We start from the raw sequence: 23944 nt of genomic DNA, 5'->3' as shown, positions 1-23944 counted from the left end.
AGATGAATACAGTTCGTTTCCACTCAATCTGCACTTAGTTAGCAGACGAAAGCTGAAAAGGTTCTAGACTAAAGAAAGCAAATGAGGTTTGTAGTAATATCTATTTTGTGAGCACAAGAAAATGCAGACTGTGTGGATTGGTAAGTAGTCCTAGATGTAGGTAAGGAAAGTGAGATCATAGTTATTGTAGAAACTTTGATATTCTATAAAGCGAGGCCTGAAGGCAAGATGCCGACGAACCTTTGTATCCTTCCTGCCTTAATGATGCTGGCTTCACAATGAACTTCACATGAGAACCAGGCAAAGAGGAAGGTTTGAAAATCTTTAAAGTGATTCCAACTGCAGAACCTATCAAACTTGTGTACATTGATTTGAACAACACTGATTGACTTCTGCCTCAAAACGATTAAAAAGACAAATCACAGCTGAGGATGTATTGTCCAATCAAAATCCCATATTGGGATTGAGACTGATCCAGCGATACCAGTTAATGTTGATTATGTTTATTGATTGGCGTAGCACTTCAAAGCTATGCGTTATCAGTCCCGACAGATCGTCCCTCTCATGACGGCAACTCCTACATATCTGGCAAGATTACCTCACAGTTGATTGGCTGGGTTTAAATTGGGTGAGATTGTTTCAACTTGTGCGATTTCCCGACCAAGCTATTCTTCCAATAAGCGGCCTTCTGAGGACCAAAGAATGTCTTCAAGACAAACAGGCCACTTTCTCTTGGGTTAGTTTTCATGTGATGAGATGTTGTGTGATCTGGACAGAGGTTGGGTCCTTGAGGTCTCCTACACAGGTGTGATGTCAATCCAAGGGGTTGACAATTCCCTCTGCTGGCTGCTAAGTCCATCACAGGTTCCCCAAGTGTTTTATCAGCCCAATACCCCAGAGTGTCTCTGCAGGGCACCCATGATTGTGACAGGTGTTGTAAAGTAGATTAGCACAGACCTTGGTAAGTCAAAATGATTTTGTCTTTAGCGAGATAAAAGACATCCATGATAAGGTTTCATCATCTTTTTCCCCATGAGGTTTCATCTTCATATCAATATTCCATGGACATCAGGATGGTGGCCATTGCGGGCCTCAGAAAGACATCTCATGATCATGATTCCTCTTGTGGTTTCAACAATGTTGCAAGAATCCTTAGTTTCCATAAAAAACTGCATTCTCGTGTTTTCTGAATCGGCTGCAAGACTGCTATCATTATGTATATGTAAGGTGGAATACTCATTAGAAGTTTCAAGAAGTTCTCATGGGGACTTTTGAAATTTTCATCACATTTCAATGTATTCTCTGGTTACATCTATGTCACCATAAGCTGTCGGAAGTTACTGTGTAACAAGTACAGAGGCACGAACAGTTTATCATTTAAGCAAAACAGAAATTTCATGAATTTTTCGTTAGTCCCGTGATAAGACTTTGAACAGCCAAGTTAAGTATTTGACGTCCCTTAGCAATAAAGTAGCAGCTCGTTAGTGAAATTGGATTCACTTCTCGGCAGCGCGATGGGGCATACTTATCAGCAAGTGAGTAAGGCAATACTCAAGAGTGACATGCGAAAATAAAGTAAGGGTGGAATATATTGGACTATTTATCATTTTGATTTTCCTTAACGTGTTCTTAATACGCAATCAACATCAATGATTAATGGTAAGTACGCTTTACTGGTTTCCTGCAAATGATACATGCAGAAAATATAACTCACTTTGTATTGTATTTCAAGCTGGAGTGTTGAGTAAGAAAGAAGAAACTCAATCTACCCCACGTCAATGAAAACACTCCATTGTTCTCCCACATCCACTAGGATACAGACAAGGGACAATGGTTTGGAACAAAGAACAAGTTATGATTCACACCAACAACAAAGAGCTTTATGCTGTTCTCAAGGAAGAGAATGACGGCACCTTTGGGAAGCCTAGCTGCCATTTCTACTTTGTTCTTCCTCTCAAATATGGAATTGGTTAAAAAGTGGTCACTCCATGGAATTCTCAGAAAATGAGACTGATGCAAAGATGGGAATTCACAGGTGCCGTTAGAGCTTTGGACAGGCTTTGATTTAAGAGGTGCACTGGAATGGAGGAACTGACAGTCGAACAGGACATATGTAATCAGAATTTTTAACTTATGAAAAAGTTCAACAATTTTGGCGGGAAAACCTAATCATGCATTTTTTCCCCTGATTTTCAACTTCACTAACACGACCACCCCGGTAACGCAATCATTCAACCTCGGTCCCATGAGTGGTCATTTTACCGGGGTTCCACTGTACCTCTATCTCAGCCAATCAAAGTGAGAACACTGAGAATGATTCTTCTCTGAACTCCGCCAAATGACAAGGTATCTTAGGCCTTCTTTCATCAGATTGTGATTCCTGCTCAGGTGGTTCGTCTAATTGGTTCCGGTGACTCTCTCACTCCCAGGTATGCTGTTGCAGCCTTCTCGCAATGGCTCTATTCAAACACTCCTTCTCCAATCATAAAAGTAGAATGCGGAGAAGGGGTGAATGATGTGATTGTTCTTGCTGTAATTGGTCCTCCAAGGCTGAACAGATGTAATTGAATTGAAGCAGAGTCCCTCAAGTCTATTACAGCAATTGCCAGGAAGCAGTAGAAGGCTTCCGACAATTATTCAATCTTTCAAAAGGCAGTAGTCATTACAGGACTGTAACTGCTCGAATGACACTGGCAGGTATTCAGAGTTGGAGTGTTGAACTGAAGTACAGGGTTAAGATTTTCTGGGTTTTGAGAGCAAGACTTTTTGATTCCATGTCTAGGTTTACTTTTTATGGTTGGCAGATTAAGAACTGGTGGCTGGTTTGATACAAGACATCAGCCAGATTAGTCTCATATCAGTTTTAAACAGCTTGTTTACATATCTTTTCCTCCAGACAATCACTCTTATAGCTGTCTATGAGACACGTAAATTAATCATCTGGTCCCTTAACTCAAGAGACCCGTTGTCTTACGGAAAGTTATCTGAAGCCTTTTGACTAATTTGAGGTGATACTCGAGAGGGTCTTTGTGATTCTTGCCCGTAATGCTTAAAGGTGTGGATCAGACGTCGAGAGAAGAGCTAAATCAATAGTCTTCATCTGACTTTGAAGTGAGACTCGGCCCTATGGCATCTGACCACAGTTGATCTGATTCATCTGATCAGCAAGTATAGAACACTCGGCCCTTAATGGACATAGCTATGCCAGCCTCAACTTGATTAGTGCTACAGAGGATGGTATAATCACAGCCTGCAGAGAGAGAGAGTATACTGCCATTCATTCATAGGTCAGACCTGGTCATACCCACAGGATTTCCACCATTCAAATTGATATACATCCTCTCAATTTGATTACTGAGACATTTGGTCAACAGAAAATGATTTCAGTGTTAAAAGAGATCCCGAAAGTTTCCAAACATCCCCTTGTCTTAAATTGGACAGGAAAACCGGTGACCATGAATTCCCTGAGAGGCAAGACTGGTCTGTGTAATGCTGCATCACCAACAGTGCAGGATAGCTGACTTTGAAAATATTTCAAAATTTTGACTTTTTTCTTCTACCCTTAAAGGACCCAAACCTTGAAAAAATGTCCAAGTACAAAAAATTTGTTTCACTGTTTTTTTGTTTTCTGCTCCAAATGACCCAAAATCATCAGGCCCAAAACTTTTTTGACTTTGAAAATTTTTCAAAATTTTGACTTTTTTCTTCTAACCCTTGAGGACCCCAACCTTGAAAAAAAATTCAAGTACAAAAATTTTTTTTCACTGTTTTTTGGTTTTTTGCTCCAAATGACCCAAAATCATCAGTCCCAAAACTTTTTTGACTTTGAAAATTTTTCAAAATTTTGACTTTTTTCTTCTAACCCTTGAGGACCCCAACCTTGAAAAAAAATTCAAGTACAAAAATTTTTTTCACTGTTTTTTGGTTTTTTGCTCCAAATGACCCAAAATCATCAGTCCCAAAACTTTTTTGACTTTGAAAATTTTTCAAAATTTTGACTTTTTTCTTCTAACCCTTGAGGACCCCAACCTTGAAAAAAAATTCAAGTACAAAAATTTTTTTTCACTGTTTTTTGGTTTTTTGCTCCAAATGACCCAAAATCATCAGTCCCAAAACTTTTTTGACTTTGAAAATTTTTCAAAATTTTGACTTTTTTCTTCTAACCCTTGAGGACCCTAACCCTGAAAAAATTATACCTTTTCCATATCAGAATCACCCCTTGAGTATGAAGCGCACGCATCAACATCGGGCGATAACAAAAATCACCAATGAAATCACCCACGTGACTTGGTGGAGACTGATCACTGAAACAGATCGCTGGGTGACTAACTGGCTTCAATAGTGCTGACCAAATAGGTACACATTGACACACTGCATCAGTCTCTGATCTCACCGGGCTGCTATCATAATAGTAGTCTCCCAAGTCTTGTTATGGTTGGTCATTTTCGGTCATCCGCTTGCTCGCTGACAAACACACTCTGGTGCAAAGTAAATCAAGCTGCATTAATTTGAGCTGATCAAAAGTAATAACGACTCCCTCAAGCCTCACTACCGTTGATCAGGCGGACAGTCCGTGGTTGGAGAGGAACTTAGGGAATTCATTATGGGTGAATAAGTGTCAAGACTGTCAGCTCCAGAAGCAACAAGAACCTTCGCCTACCAGGACTGTTCCCTTTCAGCAGCATAATGGCACCGAGAATATGCAACACACGTTTCAATATCATTACCAATAACAATGACCAATGAAATCCTGCAGACGACTTGAGTGAGACCTGAATCGATTGCTTGGTGACTATATAGCCCTGATAGTGCAGAGCAGATCGTGCAAATTGTCTCAAGCCGCATTAATCTTATAGCTAACCAGGTTGATATATCATAATAATGGGCCACTCAAGCCTTGTTGAGGTTGGCCTTATGTGGTCATCGGGCCAGACAATCATGGAACGTGCAGCACCTTGGGGAAATCATTTTGTGAGAACAGGATAAGATTCAAGAGTCGGCTGATCTTGAGGTGACAAGGACTTCTGAATCCTGTTACTAAGACCCCAAACTCTGTGACCAAGTGACTGCTGGTTAGGGTGACTTTACCAGCAAATGGATGAGAGGGAGGCCTGATACTGGATACGAAGCTGACAGGAACTACCAGATCTTTTTGTAATGTTGGTCCCATGAACAAAGGTCTCTAGTGTAGTGGTTTGGGAAGCCTGATACTGGATACGAAGCTGACAGGAACTACCAGATCTTTTTGTAATGTTGGTCCCATGAACAAAGGTCTCCAATGTAGTGGTTTGGGAAGCCTGATACTGGATACGAAGCTGACAGGAACTACCAGATCTTTTTGTAATGTTGGTCCCATGAACAAAGGTCTCTAGTGTAGTGGTTTGGGAAGCCTGATACTGGATACGAAGCTGACAGGAACTACCAGATCTTTTTGTAACGTTGGTCCCATGAACAAAGGTCTCCAGTGTAGTGGTTTGGGAGGCCTGATACTGGATACGAAGCTGACAGGAACTACCAGATCTTTTTGTAACGTTGGTCCCATGAACAAAGGTCTCCAGTGTAGTGGTTTGGGAAGCCTGATACTGGATACGAAGCTGACAGGAACTACCAGATCTTTTTGTAATGTTGGTCCCATGAACAAAGGTCTCCAGTGTAGTGGTTTGGGAAGCCTGATACTGGATACGAAGCTGACAGGAACTACCAGATCTTTTTGTAACGTTGGTCCCATGAACAAAGGTCTCTAGTGTAGTGGTTTGGGAGGCCTGATACTGGATACGAAGCTGACAGGAACTACCAGATCTTTTTGTAATGTTGGTCCCATGAACAAAGGTCTCTAGTGTAGTGGTTTGGGAGGCCTGATACTGGATACGAAGCTGACAGGAACTACCAGATCTTTTTGTAATGTTGGTCCCATGAACAAAGGTCTCCAGTGTAGTGGTTTGGGAGGCCTGATACTGGATACGAAGCTGACAGGAACTACCAGATCTTTTTGTAATGTTGGTCCCATGAACAAAGGTCTCCAGTGTAGTGGTTTGGGAGGCCTGATACTGGATACGAAGCTGACAGGAACTACCAGATCTTTTTGTAATGTTGGTCCCATGAACAAAGGTCTCCAATGTAGTGGTTTGGGAGGCCTGATACTGGTTACGAAGCTGAGAGGAACTACCAGATCTTTTTGTAATGTTGGTCCCATGAACAAAGGTCTCCAATGTAGTGGTTTGGGAAGCCTGATACTGGATACGAAGCTGACAGGAACTACCAGATCTTTTTGTAACGTTGGTCCCATGAACAAAGGTCTCTAGTGTAGTGGTTTGGGAGGCCTGATACTGGATACGAAGCTGACAGGAACTACCAGATCTTTTTGTAATGTTGGTCCCATCAACAAAGGTCTCCAATGTAGTGGTTTGGGAAGCCTGATACTGGATACGAAGCTGACAGGAACTACCAGATCTTTTTGTAACGTTGGTCCCATGAACAAAGGTCTCTAGTGTAGTGGTTTGGGAAGCCTGATACTGGATACGAAGCTGACAGGAACTACCAGATCTTTTTGTAATGTTGGTCCCATGAACAAACGTCTCTAGTGTAGTGGTTTGGGAAGCCTGATACTGGATACGAAGCTGACAGGAACTACCAGATCTTTTTGTAACGTTGGTCCCATGAACAAAGGTCTCCAGTGTAGTGGTTTGGGAGGCCTGATACTGGATACGAAGCTGACAGGAACTACCAGATCTTTTTGTAATGTTGGTCCCATGAACAAAGGTCTCCAGTGTAGTGGTTTGGGAAGCCTGATACTGGATACGAAGCTGACAGGAACTACCAGATCTTTTTGTAACGTTGGTCCCATGAACAAAGGTCTCTAGTGTAGTGGTTTGGGAAGCCTGATACTGGATACGAAGCTGACAGGAACTACCAGATCTTTTTGTAACGTTGGTCCCATGAACAAAGGTCTCCAGTGTAGTGGTTTGGGAAGCCTGATACTGGATACGAAGCTGACAGGAACTACCAGATCTTTTTGTAACGTTGGTCCCATGAACAAAGGTCTCCAGTGTAGTGGTTTGGGAAGCCTGATACTGGATACGAAGCTGACAGGAACTACCAGATCTTTTTGTAACGTTGGTCCCATGAACAAAGGTCTCCAATGTAGTGGTTTGGGAAGCCTGATACTGGATACGAAGCTGACAGGAACTACCAGATCTTTTTGTATTGTTGGTCCCATGAACAAAGGTCTCCAATGTAGTGGTTTGGGAAGCCTGATACTGGATACGAAGCTGACAGGAACTACCAGATCTTTTTGTAACGTTGGTCCCATGAACAAAGGTCTCCAGTGTAGTGGTTTGGGAGGCCTGATACTGGATACGAAGCTGACAGGAACTACCAGACCTTTTTATAACGTTGGTCCCATGAACAAAGGTCTCCAGTGTAGTGGTTTGGGAAGCCTGATACTGGATACGAAGCTGACAGGAACTACCAGATCTTTTTGTAACGTTGGTCCCATGAACAAAGGTCTCCAGTGTAGTGGTTTGGGAGGCCTGATACTGGATACGAAGCTGACAGGAACTACCAGATCTTTTTGTAATGTTGGTCCCATGAACAAAGGTCTCCAGTGTAGTGGTTTGGGAAGCCTGATACTGGATACGAAGCTGACAGGAACTACCAGATCTTTTTGTAACGTTGGTCCCATGAACAAAGGTCTCCAGTGTAGTGGTTTGGGAGGCCTGATACTGGATACGAAGCTGACAGGAACTACCAGATCTTTTTGTAACGTTGGTCCCATGAACAAAGGTCTCCAGTGTAGTGGTTTGGGAGGCCTGATACTGGATACGAAGCTGACAGGAACTACCAGATCTTTTTGTAACGTTGGTCCCATGAACAAAGGTCTCCACTGTAGTGGTTTGGAGTCACGTTTCTTCGATACTCAAAACATCAGTTTTTCGTTCCAAGGTCTTGCCGCGACATTATCTTTGTCAGCTACAAAGCTGATCAAATCAAATCATACTTCTATCCTGCCTATTTTCCAATAATTTTTCAAAGAAAAACGTAAAACGTATGGCAAGAATAAGAGCAATACCCCGCCCGCCTCAGGTTATTAGAGTATGGATGTTTGATTATTTGGGTTTTTTTTCAAATGTTAAGGATTAGTGTTTTAATCTTCAAAGAATTCATCCACTTGCCTGAAGGAATTCAACATTTGTGTAATAAAGATGTTCACTTTACTTGCCAGAGAAGAAAATATAAAACTTTTTTAATTCTTTAACTTTGCTATGTGATGTTACTAAAATGATTATATTGGTTCATGTCAATTCTCTTTGGTTTTCTAAATGGACTCAGAAGCATATTTTGTTTAAGCTTGCTTCAAACAAACTTACTTTATTCCGTTATAAAAAACTGTAAAATCGTTCTTTCCAATAATAAAAGACAGTAAAGTCATCAACCTGAATTTTTGAAAAAAGAAGATGTAAATTCTTACCTGCTGGGTTGAAAACGCGTGGAATAATCTCCTCTAGCATGACGACATCCGTCTGGTAATAATCTTGGTTCATCGAGTTACTATTGGAGCGATAACTAACGGACGGACGCTCACGATCTAACGTCAAGTTTACATCCTGAAATGAGGTTGTCCGAGGAACATCAGGATCTGTTGAACTTTCTAAGATATCGTCACCGATGCGTATACATGCAGCACCATTTACCATGTTGCCATTCTCTACAGGATCGGCGATATCTAAAGAATAGTCAAGACTACTATCCCGGGACGTGTCGTGTGCACCAAAATGGCAGTCTTTACTATCAACTTTAATGACTCGTCGTCGTGGAGACTTGTCCTCAGCAGTTTCAGATCCGACGTGGTTAATCTCAACTTCAACAGATTGTTTATATATGGCTAATGGATGACCCGTGTTTGGACTTACAGCAGTCAATTCACTCGATTGTGCGTTACCCCCAGAGGGCGCCTCATCAGTTGCGTTTCCACCACGACCTGCTATACCATGTTTTTCCTCCACCAGAGTCAACGGGTCATTACTCCGCTCACCACCATCTTTTTTCCACAAATCACCATCAAATGTGAACTGCCCTGATGGTGGTGGGTGAAAGGTGGCCCCAGAATGATCTGATCTTGGCGACTCTGAGCCATCAAGTGACAACTCGTCTGGTGTCAACATGTAATACGACGGTGACATGGCCATCCCATCTTTATATTTCATAGAGTCCAGATCACTATTCCCGACATAACTCGACCTCACGTCCATTGGCAGCGTAGCCGGCCGCTCTGCTACATCTACCTGTAACGTTGCCGGTTCTTTAGTCCTTAAAACGTCATCCGAATCAAGGATTTTCTCACTCTTATTCCGATTCATATTCTGATCAGAACTTTCAGGACTACCATCAGAGTCCACCTTTGCTACATCATCACTAAACGCCTGATTCTCGACACCGAGAGGGTCGATGTGCCCCACCACGCCGGGATCACCTGTCACTTTCTCGTCTGACTCCATGACGATGGTGATGGACTCCCCTGCTAGCAGCCGATCACTTGTACAAGTAGATCCAGTTGTCTTGATGAGAGCTCCTTACACTGCTGTTCATCTTAGAGTGTTCTAACACTGCAACGACAAGAGACAAGGCATCATAAAGAAATTGCCATTTTAATCATATACTATGATGGGTAAGACTTGTGAATGAAACAAAGTGGCATACCAGTAGTATGCAGGGCCATCAAACACATCAAAGCCAGTTGAAATTCCCAAAACTATCAACAGAAGCTAATTCCACTTTAAGATAAACTTACTCTCCCATCAGAAGATTCACCAGAGAATTGTCCTTCTGTGATTGCAGGGAAACGATTACTTCTCAAGTAGTAAAAGGAAACTTTCCAATCTTGGCTAAAAATGCCGTAAATCATTTCCTCTTCAGTCGAGTAAAAAGCCAATCGGATAATAACGTGAGTGCCGAAGACTTCGGAGGCGTCATTATTTAATCGCAAGTGTGAAATAAATCAAGCAGAAACCGAACAATTCCATTAACTTGATAGTGAAGTAAAGGCAAGATTCGAGAAAGTCATTGAATCGACTGTGCTGTAATCTGCACAAAAACTGACTATTTACAGAGTCGAATGATTAGACACTAAACTGGTGATAAAAGTCATTGAATTGACTTTTCTGTTTAAACATTAACTGAGTTTGCTGCACAGTGTTTGAAGAGTTGGTTTGAGAAAGTGCTGAATCACATTTTCAACCCATTTCATGCTGGTTTCTAATTAACCCCTCATCATAGTACCTGTTCTTTATCATGACCCCTTATTGACTCAAATCAATATAAGAACTTTAGAAGATGACATTTCGAGTCGAGGGACACCCACAAACATGACAAATCAATTACGCTGGTTCAAAATGCTCTCAAATGGAGTTCCCACGTTTATTTCCCAATCGACAATGACTATTGCCTGCAGAAAGACCTCAAGTGTTAACTAAGATATACGACCGATTTGATCGTTCACGAGGCACTGAAAAATGAACCACATAATAACACAGGAGAATTCTGTTATTTGATTGCGCAATCAATCATGCAGAAAACAGAAAAATCCAATTAACGTGTTGGTAAATGACATGGATGAGATTCCAAATGGAACATCTCGATAAGGAGTAAACTCGCTTTATGATTTCATGAATGAAGTCATTATCATTAACACTTTCAAACTGAGAGGAAAACGTGGAACAAAACCAAAGTTAAATGCCACAACAATGTACAGAGGAACTTACAGAACCAGGGGGGTTTGTCCATTTTCACATTAAATTGAACAACAAGTTATCGTCAAAAGAGGCTGGCGATGTCCAATTGAATGAGACCACAGAATGTAAGGAGCCACTTTCTATCTCTGACAAGGAACAGGAAACAAACAATCCAAGTGAAGCCAGATATCACTGCTTACTAAGGTCAGCCTAATACTCTCTTAAACCACCGTAATATCACTGCTTACTAAGGTCAGCCTAATACTCTCTTAAACCACCGTAATATAGCATCTCCCACATCCACATATCAACACCAACACTCCATTAAGGCTCTATTACCTTGCAAAATTGGCCACCTTCCCCAGATTAAATAAGTTTACTTTCCGGTGACACGGCGAGCCCTAATTTGTCATTTCACGATCCCTGAGTAGCAAACTGGTTGGCTGACTAAATCTAATGCCAATTTTCATTTGCTGAAACTGATTTGCCGGTTATTGATGGAAATTCGCCAGGTTCGTATTTGTCATGCGATTAGTTAGTCGAAATAGCTTCAATTTTATGACAATTATTTTCAGATATGTGTGTCAACAATTTAGAGCCCTCGAATAAATCTTAAGCGGCACTATATCACTGCCAGGCCGGCAACCACCAGCGCTCATTATCCTGAGGATTTTGCTGGGACAAGTTACCAACATGGGACCAATTACCTCCTAGTTGATTCTGCAGAAAGGCAAACCAATTTTGAAGAAATTATTAGAATTTACAGCTGCAGCTCTAGAAGTTACAACCCTGCATTTCCCCAATATAACCTTCCCATATATCACCGTATTACCTAATATAGCTGTCTACAAGATGCTACCATCATAGACTTGTTAACGTAAGTGTCAATACAAGCACTGTGATACATATGGGATGATTACTAACACAACCATGTGGTCATTGGTCCCATAATTCGTGACATTAGCCAGTTTTATAGTCAATTTCTGGTGGTGTTAGTCAATTACGTATTGGCTACCTGTCAGCTGCAATGAGTCGAGTGGCTTCCATGTTCAACAGGACAGAAATAATCTGGCCTCCTGAGACATGAAGGTAGTGGCCATAAATTCTAGCAGTCACAAACCAGGATTACAGGTTGAATGTGCCATGGCCCTCTCCTTGACTGTGTGTCCCTGGAGACGTCAGGATGGATCAGGGGAAGACATGCTCCAATCACATTCTATACATACTACCTTCTCATACCAAGTTCTGAAGCTTCAGTGAATGAGCAGATGTCTCCTGTTAAGGAATTCACTGTTCCATATCTCTCAAATCCATACTTCTTTACAGAATCGAGAATAATGCCATCTCCGACTCTGTGCCCGGCATTGGCAATGTTACTTAAAGCTTATTCAAATAACAGTCTCGACAACACCGGTGGGACCCCATTTAAAATGTTCCATCTCATTATCATTGCAATAGTAAACCTCCAGGGATGTGCAGCCAGAGCCAACATCCACCAAACACATGTCGTACATTAGAACAGAGATCACACCATCTGAATCTAAAATATTTTTCAAGTCAAATAATTTCTGGGACTGATGATGTTTCTTCAATTTGAGCAGAAAAAAACAAGTGAAAAAATATTTGGATTTTTTCATCTTTCAGAGTTGAATTTTTTATAAGTTCAAACCTTTCAAAGCCAAAATTTTTTTGGGGCTGATGAGGTTTCTTCATTTTGAGCAGAAAAAAATTAAGTGAAAAAAATATTTGGACTCAAAAATGTTTTCCTATGCCAATGTTTTTCAGTTGAAGTATTACGGTTGGCAGAATTTTCTGATTAGATATTCGTTGCAGGATGTAGCTTTGACCAATGCAGGCACCTAATCACAGCACGCTCCGCTCTCCGGTATCTCAGTGCTTTACTAAAAGCTGAAACCCCACCCCTTTTGCTCATAAGTTGCCATTTCAACTGCTAACTAAATGGATAAACCTTCTAAAAACCATTAGATTGGCAACCAGAATCGCGAATGTCACTGTTTGGCCCCAAGTGTCATTCTCACAGGGCCTCATTTCATGATTCAATTTGCAGTTGTCGTGTTCAACAAAAGGCAGCAGTGAAAATCAATTCAGCAACAAAATTAATGCGCTCTCAAGCAAAAGGATGGGTGAATGGTGGAATATTGAATTAGTCGCAACTTGTAGAGGAGGTTTTAGCTTCGATAGACACACTCCCTTTTGGAAAGGTGGGTTAGGGTAAACTTCTCTACAACTTTACAGAGCTTCACGTCATTAACTTGAATTCTTGGAATTTCACTTCATCATAGGTCCAATGGCACAACGAAGTGAAACAATGTATTGACCGGCCAACTTCAGCACAGCTAAGCCATGTAGCTCACAACCAACACAGATTCAATTACAATTGAAGAATAAATTGAGAATCAGAAATCAAAGACTGATCCTTGTATTACTGTAGTCTCAGCGGCAGTGACAACATCACTTCATCAGCCAGAGTGGACGTTTCTCTAAAATAAACCATCTACCAGTAATAGAGCAAGAAATAAGGGCTGTCTAGTTCAAGGACTTTGCTGGAGTCTTTACAATCTTCATCAAACTTGAAATAGAGAGAGAACATACTTCTCAAGAATTTCAACCAGAAGCGAGGGCTGTGACGGTAAAGAAATCAACTTAATCAAAGTGCTATGTCATTATTTGAAGACTGAATGGTTTTAAATTCTATATGATTATCTTTGTATAACACCCAGTATGCACTTCATTAAACCAATCTATTTTTCTTCACTTTCAGCATATCAACAGACACCAGCTCATATCACACAAAAACACTCAACTACTACCAGAAAAACCCCTCTTCTCCATTGACTGATCTGCCAAATGAATCTGCCCGTACAGTAGTGATGTCAATCGTGTCTAATGAACATGGAAAGTCTCTCGATGGCACAAAGTTTTGCAATCGATCAATTTTGAGAGAAAAATGCCACATGTCAGTTTCCACATGTGTCTGTTTCCACTAGCAACTTCAATGTCCATGGAAACGCATGTTTTTTACCAATCAGGTTTGCCCAGTTTTTACTGATCAGACTAGCATAGAGTATAGATTCGCTAGTAGTACATGTACATGTTGGTTCCCCAAAAAGAGAGCCGCATGGTAAGTCAATAACTGTATATCAAGAGTAATACCACCATCACATTTCAATGTCATTTTACAGCTCTTTTCAACACAGTTTACTTGTAGATAAACATGTTTTTACACCAGGGTGAACAAAATGACAAGTAGCACTGATGAATCAGTTAGTATCAGGCAAGCTCGCGTGATCAAGGCAAACTTTCAAGTCGAGTGGAATTTCACAATGTAACACAACAGTTTAAGACACGTCGATACACACTCGGCTGCAAAGTTAGACGGAATGCTTAGAGGCGAGGTCTAGCTGATGACACATTGAAACTGGCAAGAAGCCATCATGATGAACACACAAATCAAACTGTCAACCATTATCCATATGCTAAGAGTTGGAGCTAATCATGAATGCTTTATATAAACTCATTCTACCATTTTCTAACTTCAGTTGAAGTCACAGCAAACCAGTTTCTTTGTTCAGGGAGATAGGCACATTGAGCATGCCAACTTCAATGAAAAGGAACGCATCATTAGCAACCACAGACAAATCACCCCAATAAATCATGCAATCTCAGGCATTGTACGCTGGATGCATCCCGGGCAATGAATCGGGACACTGATACCGGTACCCCCAAGTTAGCAATTCATTAAGGAACACGCAGAGTCGCATGTATCATGGAATAACCATCATTTATCAGTATGATTACAGGCAGAAACGTTCATATAATTGGGAAGGGGTAACATCATGGGAGGCCACACTCAATTCATAGCATCATTAGGAGACTGAGAGCAGTTGGTAAGGAACCAATTTTCACAATGTTAACACCACAGTTAAAGACACGTCCATTTTTTTCCAGGTTAGGCTATAAGGGTTAGAAGAAAAAAGTCAACATTTTGAAAAATTTTCAAAAAAGTTTTGGGACTGATGATTTTGGGTCATTTGGAGCAAAAAACAAAAAAACAGTGAAAAAAATTTTTTGTACTTAAAATTTTTTTCAAGGTTGGGGTCCTCAAGGGTTAGAAGAAAAAAGTCAAAATTTTGAAAAATTTTCAAAAAAGTTTTGGGACTGATGATTTTGGGTCATTTGGAGCAGAAAACAAAAAAAACAGTGAAAAAATATTTTTTGAACTTCGGTTTTCGGCAATTTTGAGTTCGGAAGGCTTGCTAAATGACAAAAGTTAATCGCCTAGCGGTGGGTAGCTATCCAAGGTATAAAAAAGTCTCGCCTTATCTTTGTCTACTCATCCAGCATCAACCAGCCCTCACAGATAAGATTCATCTGCCAGAACTCCTCATTGACCAACACAATCAATGTGTCTCTGATGAGCTCACTCAAAAGCTGCATAACCCCAGTCAATAAGTTCTAGATATGATTCTCGAGTAAATCATCACAATTTCTAGATCTGTCCCTGCAAAGCCCAATGATCTATAGAAAGTGATCCAGCATCGCCGCTCCTCATCTTTCCGATACTCTTATAAAATGATGATGATTATCGACAAATCTTCTCCGACCTGACTCGTGGGTATAATGATCCGCCCTTTGAGCTGGATGATTGGGTCGGCAGTGCAAAAACTTTTATCTCAACGTTAAAGAATGTCTTCAATAGGAGATGAAACCTGTAACATCGGCTCAAAGGGGAGAAAAGCAGGATTCAGACATTTTTTTGGATTTTTTATGATCTATCACAGCTAGAGTCAATGAGAATGGTTGAATGTTCCAGAACGATGACAAACCATGGGATTATTTTCAAACATCACCTCACAAGGGAGGAATGCGGGAAGAACATTTTTCTATTTTTTACCCCCTGTCATTGATGAAGTCAATCTGACATATTGCTATTTATACCGCGCAACTCGAGTGCTGAACAATGTCGGAAGATCAGAGATTGTCGTTTTTACACCAATGCATGCACGTCATGCACTTATCTTGTGAGATCACCCCACAGGTTAAAGATGTCCATTTTTTAAGGACTATCTCGGATCAAATCAATCACAAATGCCGCGACTTGAGTGAACAACGATGCCGAAACATATGAATTTGCAGGGTTTTTAGCTGTCTGTCACTGATTTAGTCAGTCGAATGAGTCTGACATACCGGCCAGCTCAAGCACGGAATGATGCAGAAAAACTAGGTTTTTTACTACTCTTACTTCACAACACAGGGGAATCCTGAGGGCAGAATGATACCAAGAGATAAGAATATTTGAGAGTTTTCCTCCAAAGTATAACTATTCATCAAGTCAGGGCTGAAAACCAGAGCAAGACTGGTGGCAAATGACAAGAAAAGACTTTTTTACTCCAAATAACCTGAGCATGCAGAGAAAATTGAGAGGAGAATGGGGAATTCTCCGAGCAGGATGATTTGGTTACTCCCATGTGACCGGCTTACCAGGCTCATCCACGGCGATTACTGCACAAAGCAATGCTGGCTTTGCCCAATTGTTCCGATAAAAATCTATATTACAATAGCGTCAACTTTTTTAGAAGGAGCAATGTTGGCGCTGACATGTGAGTGGAAGAATCAACAGCAGTTGGTCGACTTTTTATCCCTGCTAGCTGGTACATTGTGGCTCGTACTAGTTCTGATAGAAAAAGGTTGATTACGATGATGGAGACATCATGTGGTGAAGAGAAAGGTTGGAAACAGGAATGAATAGGGAGTTGAAGAAACATCAGGTTTTAACACTATCTAAGATTATCAACAAGATTCAGTTTACCACCACAACATTTGGTAAAGTCCCTACTGGCCACTGTTTATCCTGCCTGTCTATTGTCCAACACTGATGGATGACAATACCTCACTGTTTATCCTGCCTGTCTATTGTACAACACTGATGGATGACAATACCTCACTGTTTATCCTGCCTGTCTATTGTCCAACACTGATGGATGACAATACCTCACTGTTTATCCTGCCTGTCTATTGTACAACACTGATGGATGACAATACCTCACTGTTTATCCTGCCTGTCTATTGTCCAACACTGATGGATGACAATACCTCACTGTTTATCCTGTCTGTCTATTGTCCAACACTGATGGATGACAATACCTAACTGTTTATCCTGCCTGTCTATTGTCCAACACTGATGGATGACAATACCTCACTGTTTATCCTGCCTGTCTATTGTACAACACTGATGGATGACAATACCTTACTGTTTATCCTGCCTGTCTATTGTACAACACTGATGGATGACAATACCTCACTGTTTATCCTGCCTGTCTATTGTACAACACTGATGGATGACAATACCTTACTGTTTATCCTGCCTGTCTATTGTCCAACACTGATGGATGACAATACCTAACTGTTTATCCTGCCTGTCTATTGTACAACACTGATGGATGACAATACCTCACTGTTTATCCTGCCTGTCTATTGTCCAACACTGATGGATGACAATACCTCACTGTTTATCCTGTCTGTCTATTGTCCAACACTGATGGATGACAATACCTAACTGTTTATCCTGCCTGTCTATTGTCCAACACTGATGGATGACAATACCTCACTGTTTATCCTGCCTGTCTATTGTACAACACTGATGGATGACAATACCTTACTGTTTATCCTGCCTGTCTATTGTACAACACTGATGGATGACAATACCTCACTGTTTATCCTGCCTGTCTATTGTACAACACTGATGGATGACAATACCTCACTGTTTATCCTGCCTGTCTATTGTCCAACACTGATGGATGACAATACCTCACTGTTTATCCTGTCTGTCTATTGTACAACACTGATGGATGACAAAACCTAACTGTTTATCCTGCCTGTCTATTGTCCAACACTGATGGATGACAATACCTCACCGTTTATCCTGTCTGTCTATTGTCCAACACTGATGGATGACAATACCTCACTGTTTATCCTGCCTGTCTATTGTACAACACTGATGGATGACAATACCTCACTGTTTATCCTGCCTGTCTATTGTACAACACTGATGGATGACAATACCTCACTGTTTATCCTGCCTGTCTATTGTACAACACTGATGGATGACAATACCTCACTGTTTATCCTGCCTGTCTATTGTACAACACTGATGGATGACAATACCTCACTGTTTATCCTGTCTGTCTATTGTCCAACGCTGATGGATGACAATACCTCACTGTTTATCCTGTCTGTCTATTGTCCAACACTGATGGATGACAATACCTCACTGTTTATCCTGCCTGTCTATTGTACAACACTGATGGATGACAATACCTCACTGTTTATCCTGCCTGTCTATTGTACAACACTGATGGATGACAATACCTCACTGTTTATCCTGCCTGTCTATTGTACAACACTGATGGATGACTATACCTAACTGTTTTGTTGACCGTCAACTCTTCATTGCAACAAAAAAAAGTTCCCTGTAGAGTGTAACGGCAAGAGCACTCCCTACTTTTTATCGCGTCTAATACCAGTATTGTCTCATAATAATGCCAATCTTCGATGTTACTTTATTAATTTGTTTGCGACGCGGACAGATATAAGAAATGCGAGGCGAGGGTTCAAGCGTCTGCTTTCGCTCTTGGTCGTCACGGCAACATATGTTTTTATCATCAAGACAACATATTTTCACCTCAGTCCATGAGGGGATCATGGGCACATGTTTTTTAGTCTGACCAGGATGTTGTGTTTTTAGGTTGTTCACTTCTATTGTTTATTTTTGTATGATTCCATCAGAATGAAAAGAATAAGGAATCTATCTGTCCCATGAAAGAAGAAAAAACTTTCCTTCTCATAGGTTCAATAAACCTTCCTTACTCCGAATAAAAGTGAAGATTTGGTCAAGAAATGAACATTATGTGTTCTCCATACAGCCACTTTAGTAATTTATCAACATTTCAGCCAATTTCGGTAAGAAACACTAGGAACCCATACAGCCGCAATGAGCCTTTACCTCCAAACTAAGTCAAAAGTTCAACCCTCCTGGTCAACATCATTAGAGAGTTCATCACTCCATACTCATGTGAATCTCAAAATCACCCAATCACAGCAGAATTGAGAATGATAGAAATCTCATCCAATCATCTTGACTCAACCTCTTCTTCTGAACTATGACATCTCCATTTTGCCTCTGATGAATGATCACCATTGATCCAAGACTTCTTACTCTTTGGGCTTGCCTCATTATAAACAGCAGATCTCTTTGAGTTCACGTTTTCCTGATGGTTCAGCAATTTCCCTCGCATTACCTTACCAGCTTCTTTGAGCTGTTTTCCATGTTTATCAGAAGTCAGCACAACGTTTTCAAAGGAAGTCAGTAGACGAGTGTCTCAAAGAGGGATCATAGGACAGAGATAGTGCCTATACTCGCACAATCCAGTGGGCCCACTTAGATGCCTACATGTTGGTTGATGTCGTCACCTAGATGAAGGCTAACTTAGATGCCAAAAGGAAGGACGACTTTAACAACCTGACAAACCTGTAGAACCAAGACTTAGACTTTCATCCCTGATGCCATGGTTGGACGTCAGGGGCCAAACTCTCCCAGCTCCGGATGTACAAACAATGGTCCCAATGCTACATACAGCTCAAAGTAACGTTCACACCATCAAACTCTCAACACGCAACCAAATGATCTTATTCCCTCAAGAGGGTGTTACTAGTCATAGTTGTCAGATTCATTTCCCAACAGTCAAACAAACCAACTATGGTGTCGATGCATTTCTGATATGCCCTGGAAGACGCGTCTCAAGACTTATCATCTATCAGGGCTGACACCCAAGCAATTGATGCTATTCCCTTGGTGTCGTATTGCCAGTCATGCCTGTCAACCATTTCCTCGCTAAGGTATCACTGGTGTTTGCATGCAAGAAAAGATAAGTGCTTTAGTCGTCAGAACATAACTCTGCCAAATCCATAAGCCACCATCTCTTCAAAAATACTCTTTCAGTTTCATAAATACTCTTCAGTTTTATCACTCAAGTCAGCAGCTCATAATTGAGTTGCGTCAGCAACATGCAACCCACTTAGCTCCTCGTGGCAGTGAGAGTCTCGGGAAGTTGAGGGTTTGAGAAACTGTGAGACACTTTCACTGCCACGTCAGTCGAAAAATGTCTCCAATATTCCCGACACCCATGTATTGGTATCAGTCATGACAGTCAAAAGTTTGTCTTTAACATACCAACTGTTCAAGCGGATCTGAAGCTTTCTTTTCGGGAGTCGCCTCCATGTTCAAAAGATCACCCAGCAACATTCCCCGTGGCCCTGCCTTGTTCAGATTAGCTTGGGCAACTCTAACCAGGAGTCGCCACCACGTTCAAAAGGTCACCCAGCAACATGCCCCAAGCCCTGCCTTGTTCAGATTAGCCTGGGCCACTTTAACCAGGAGTCGCCTCCATGTTCAAAAGGTCACCCAGCAACATGCCCCAAGCCCTGCCTTGTTCAGATTAGCCTGGGCCACTTTAACCAGGAGTCGCCTCCATGTTCAAAAGGTCACCCAGCAACATGCCCCAAGCCCTGCCTTGTTCAGATTAGCTTGGGCCACTCTAACCAGGAGTCGCCACCACGTTCAAAAGATCACCCAGCAACATGCCCCCAGCCCTGCCTTGTTCAGATTAGCCTGGGCCGCTTTAACCATTACCACACTAATCTCCCATCAGGATTCTATTTATAACCAACGAGATCCCATCTCTCCTGACCTGAATCCAATAATATTAGTTTAGGAAATGACCAGTCCCGCTCAATCATTCGCCAACCGCAGATTCTATTGGTGAAATGAACAGCAGATCTCATTTCGGTGGTTTATAATGCTCCGAAGTGCTGTGTGACCTAACCTAGGTCACCAACTGTCAGCAAGAGGGTATATGCTGACCTGATTACAACAAAGCATTTGGTATCAGGGCAAGACGGAGCAATCATTTTGAAGAGAAAGAGCTAACATACCATTGTAATAAAGATCTCAATATAAGATGCTTTATTCATGCCGATAATCTCAGTCAGAGATGGCTCGTTCAACATTACAAACTCTAAATGATGATGGGATGGACATTGATGACTTACGCTGGCCGAGGATGCAGCCTAGCTCATCATTGCTGCCATAAACCTCCTGATTATCATGAGGGATTCTACTTTGGACCGGAAAATACTAGCAGATACCTACAACAAATATCTGGCAGAGGTGCTGGCCATTTGGTCAGTCTTTTTTCATATTGTTGTTGACAGGAAATTTGCTATTTACTGCCCAGACTTCATAATCACGATATTCGACTGTGTTTACTTACAGAAGGAGGATGATAGCCATCCACCAAATGCAAGATATACAATCTAGCCCCGAGCAGATCAATTATTAAAGGAAGGGGAATTGCAACATAATTGAATGACAAGGACAGTGATATCGAGACATTTGCTTGACTCTCCATATCAGTTCATACGAGAGGGAAAGATGGATTGGGGGATTAAAAATCAGTCTCTGTCTACCCAACCAAGAAAATACCCTGCTGCGGTTTGATGGCAGGCCAATCAGATGATGCCTGTGGATATGAGAGACCTTTGATTGTGGCTGGTCTTCAGCTATAGGGAAAAGAAAGATTTGTTGTCGTCGTAGAAAAGATTTGTTGCTGTCCTGGAGTCCTTCAACCGGATTCAACAGGACGACTGTGTAATTGACCATTACTGGTCCTCTCATCATAACCTTCTGGCTTATGGCTCTGACGGTAGACACGGGAGCTTGGCCTTCCAAGCAGGCCTTAAGACTAAGAGTAGGTCACAGAGCATCCTTCCACAGGACGTGACTGTGTAATTGACCATTACTGGTCCACTCAACATAACCTTCTGGCTTATGGCTCTGACGGTAGACATGGGAGCTTGGCCTTCCAAGCAGGCCTCAAGAGTAGGTCACAGAGCATCCTTCCACAGGACGTGACTGTGTAATTGACCAGTACTGAGCGTGAATCCATTATTCCTCATCACTTCGCATGTTCAGCATGCTTCTTTTCTGTTCCTGACAAAATAATAGGCTTACAGAAGCTCTCCACTGTCTGATCCTAGAGTGCTACTACGTGGTTACAAACCATATCGAATAACTCAATATGGATTGCTTTTCTTGAGCTTTGCTCCAAACTGATCAATAATAGAGTTTCATGTCAGAACTGATGGTTACTGGAATATTTCCGAGGAGGAAGTCGTCAGAGGGAACATCAGAAATGTTGGATAGCGATGCAAATAGACAGACATCCTTCAGATGATCTGTGCTCACACCTGCCCACCGCTTCCTGCTGCAATCCTGGATACCAAGCTGACCAGGGCCAGCTCATCAATCAAACCAATGAAGAGGAATCACGTAACATCCTAATAAATCACACCATCAACCAAAAGCACCAATTCCTTGGAGAGACTTGCGATATTCCATATTCGCCTCACACGCAGCCTCCTCCATCATCTTATGATGACAGCTACAATCTGAATCATGCTTAGCTCTAATCAGAATCATGCAACTTCTTACAATTGTCTTCCCACATTCATCTTTATTACAATTGTTCCAGTCAGTTACTGGAATATGCAGGCGCCTCAGAATGGTCACAATGGTAAACTCAGGGTTAAAAAGTGACATCTTGGCATAGGGTCTACATCCTGCAACCTATTGCTCAGATGCCCATACCCCAGAACGTTAATCTAGCCATTTGCTAATGTCTTCTCTGCATGTTATTATCAGACTCTAGATTCTCCAGAAAGACAGTCTATAGTCAACTTTTCAAACTGAGTTGTAACTTATTCTTGTGTAAGTTTGTTTTATTCTGAAATTAACTGAAAACTTGACCAGCAGAGATTCTACACGGGCACAAATGACCACATGACCACAGTCTTCTGGCTCAGCAAGAGAGACAAGTCCCTCTAGCTCAGTGGTAGAGTGGTGGACTATGGATCAGGAGGTCCCCAGTTCAAATCCTGGTAATGGAGCTACAATTTTTGTAAATCTTTTTTCCAGCATGTTTTTTTTTTGAATTTTTTCTTCCATCTAGTAACACTCTCCGAATTGATTTCATTCAACTGCCAAATTGAATTTAACACCTGACCAGCAGAGACTCTACACTGGCACAACTGATCACAGTCTTCTGGCTCAGCAAGAGAGACAAGTCCCTCTAGCTCAGTGGTAGAGTGCTGGACTATGAAGCAGGAGGTCCCTAGTTCAAATCCAGGGGATGGAACTTTGGCTTCTGTAAAAAAAATTTCCAGCATGTCATGGCCTTCATGAATTTTTTCCCTCTAGTCGCACTTGCCTATTGATATCAATCAACTTCCCAAGTTAATTTTGTGTCTGGTATCAGAACTTGACCTGGCTAGATTCTATATTGAACATGTTGAACTCTTTCATCAGAAATAATTTTGAAATAATGTACACAATTTCTCAAAAATGAATTCGAAGTTAAGCAACAGAGTAAACTGACAAAACTTTGATGATAAGAACTCCATGGTTAGGTCTTCTGGTGGCTGCACGGTCCCAAGTAAACAAGCTGGTCGATATCCCAGTGCCCAATGTCATTAGACTGGTCGTCCACTGAGGCTGCAGTTACGAGTGAAGAAAGCTACACAAAAACTGCATTATTTGCATCGAACGGCATGGAACCTGCTCAGCTGACTTAATAGGAGAATTGATTAATTTCTATTCCATTATGGTCAGTGCTCCAGCGAGGAAGAAAACTGTAGGAGGCATTTTTTCTCATGCATGTCATTCATATTTGGAATGAGCTCGGGTCGTCCTAGCTGCGTGATTGTGAATCCAAATGAGGTATTCACTATGTAAGAGCAGGAGCACAGTCTCTTTGGACACCCAGAATCACCTGGCAGAAACAGAGCACAGTCTCTTTGGACACCCAGAATCACCTGGCAGAAACAGAGCACAGTCTCTTTGGACACCCAGAATCACCTGGCAGAAACAGAGCACAGTCTCTTTGGACACCCAGAATCACCTGGCAGAAAAGGAAACTGCATGTCCGATTCATCAAAACATCCATCCCACCCAACTCCAATTCTATCAACTCACCTCTCCCAACATAGTCATTTTGATGCAATACATTTGGCCATGCAGTTCAAGTCGCAACAATATTGCCCATAGAAAACTTGTTTCAACTCTGAGGGAGTTATAGTCCTTT

At 41.6% G+C, this 23944-nt stretch overlaps 1 protein-coding gene across 7 annotated transcripts in view; it reads right to left on the bottom strand.

Moving 5' to 3' along the window:
• Positions 1 to 23944, bottom strand: part of LOC135501831 (uncharacterized) — a 78535-nt gene that overhangs the window by 47229 nt on the left and 7362 nt on the right. For all 7 annotated transcript variants that reach the window (XR_010449651.1, XR_010449650.1, XR_010449648.1 and 4 more), the window contains one exon: positions 8468 to 9602. Coding sequence is in view for 3 of the 7 variants with exons in the window: in XM_064794194.1 (XP_064650264.1) it covers positions 8468 to 9494 (1027 nt within the window). In the remaining 4 variants the exon portion in view is untranslated. The remainder of the gene's footprint in view (positions 1 to 8467; positions 9603 to 23944) is intronic.

Source organism: Lineus longissimus, chromosome 17 (assembly GCF_910592395.1).
Source record: "Lineus longissimus chromosome 17, tnLinLong1.2, whole genome shotgun sequence".
In the NCBI taxonomy this organism is placed as follows: domain Eukaryota; kingdom Metazoa; phylum Nemertea; class Pilidiophora; order Heteronemertea; family Lineidae; genus Lineus; species Lineus longissimus.
This window is presented reverse-complemented; position numbering and strand designations above follow the sequence as displayed.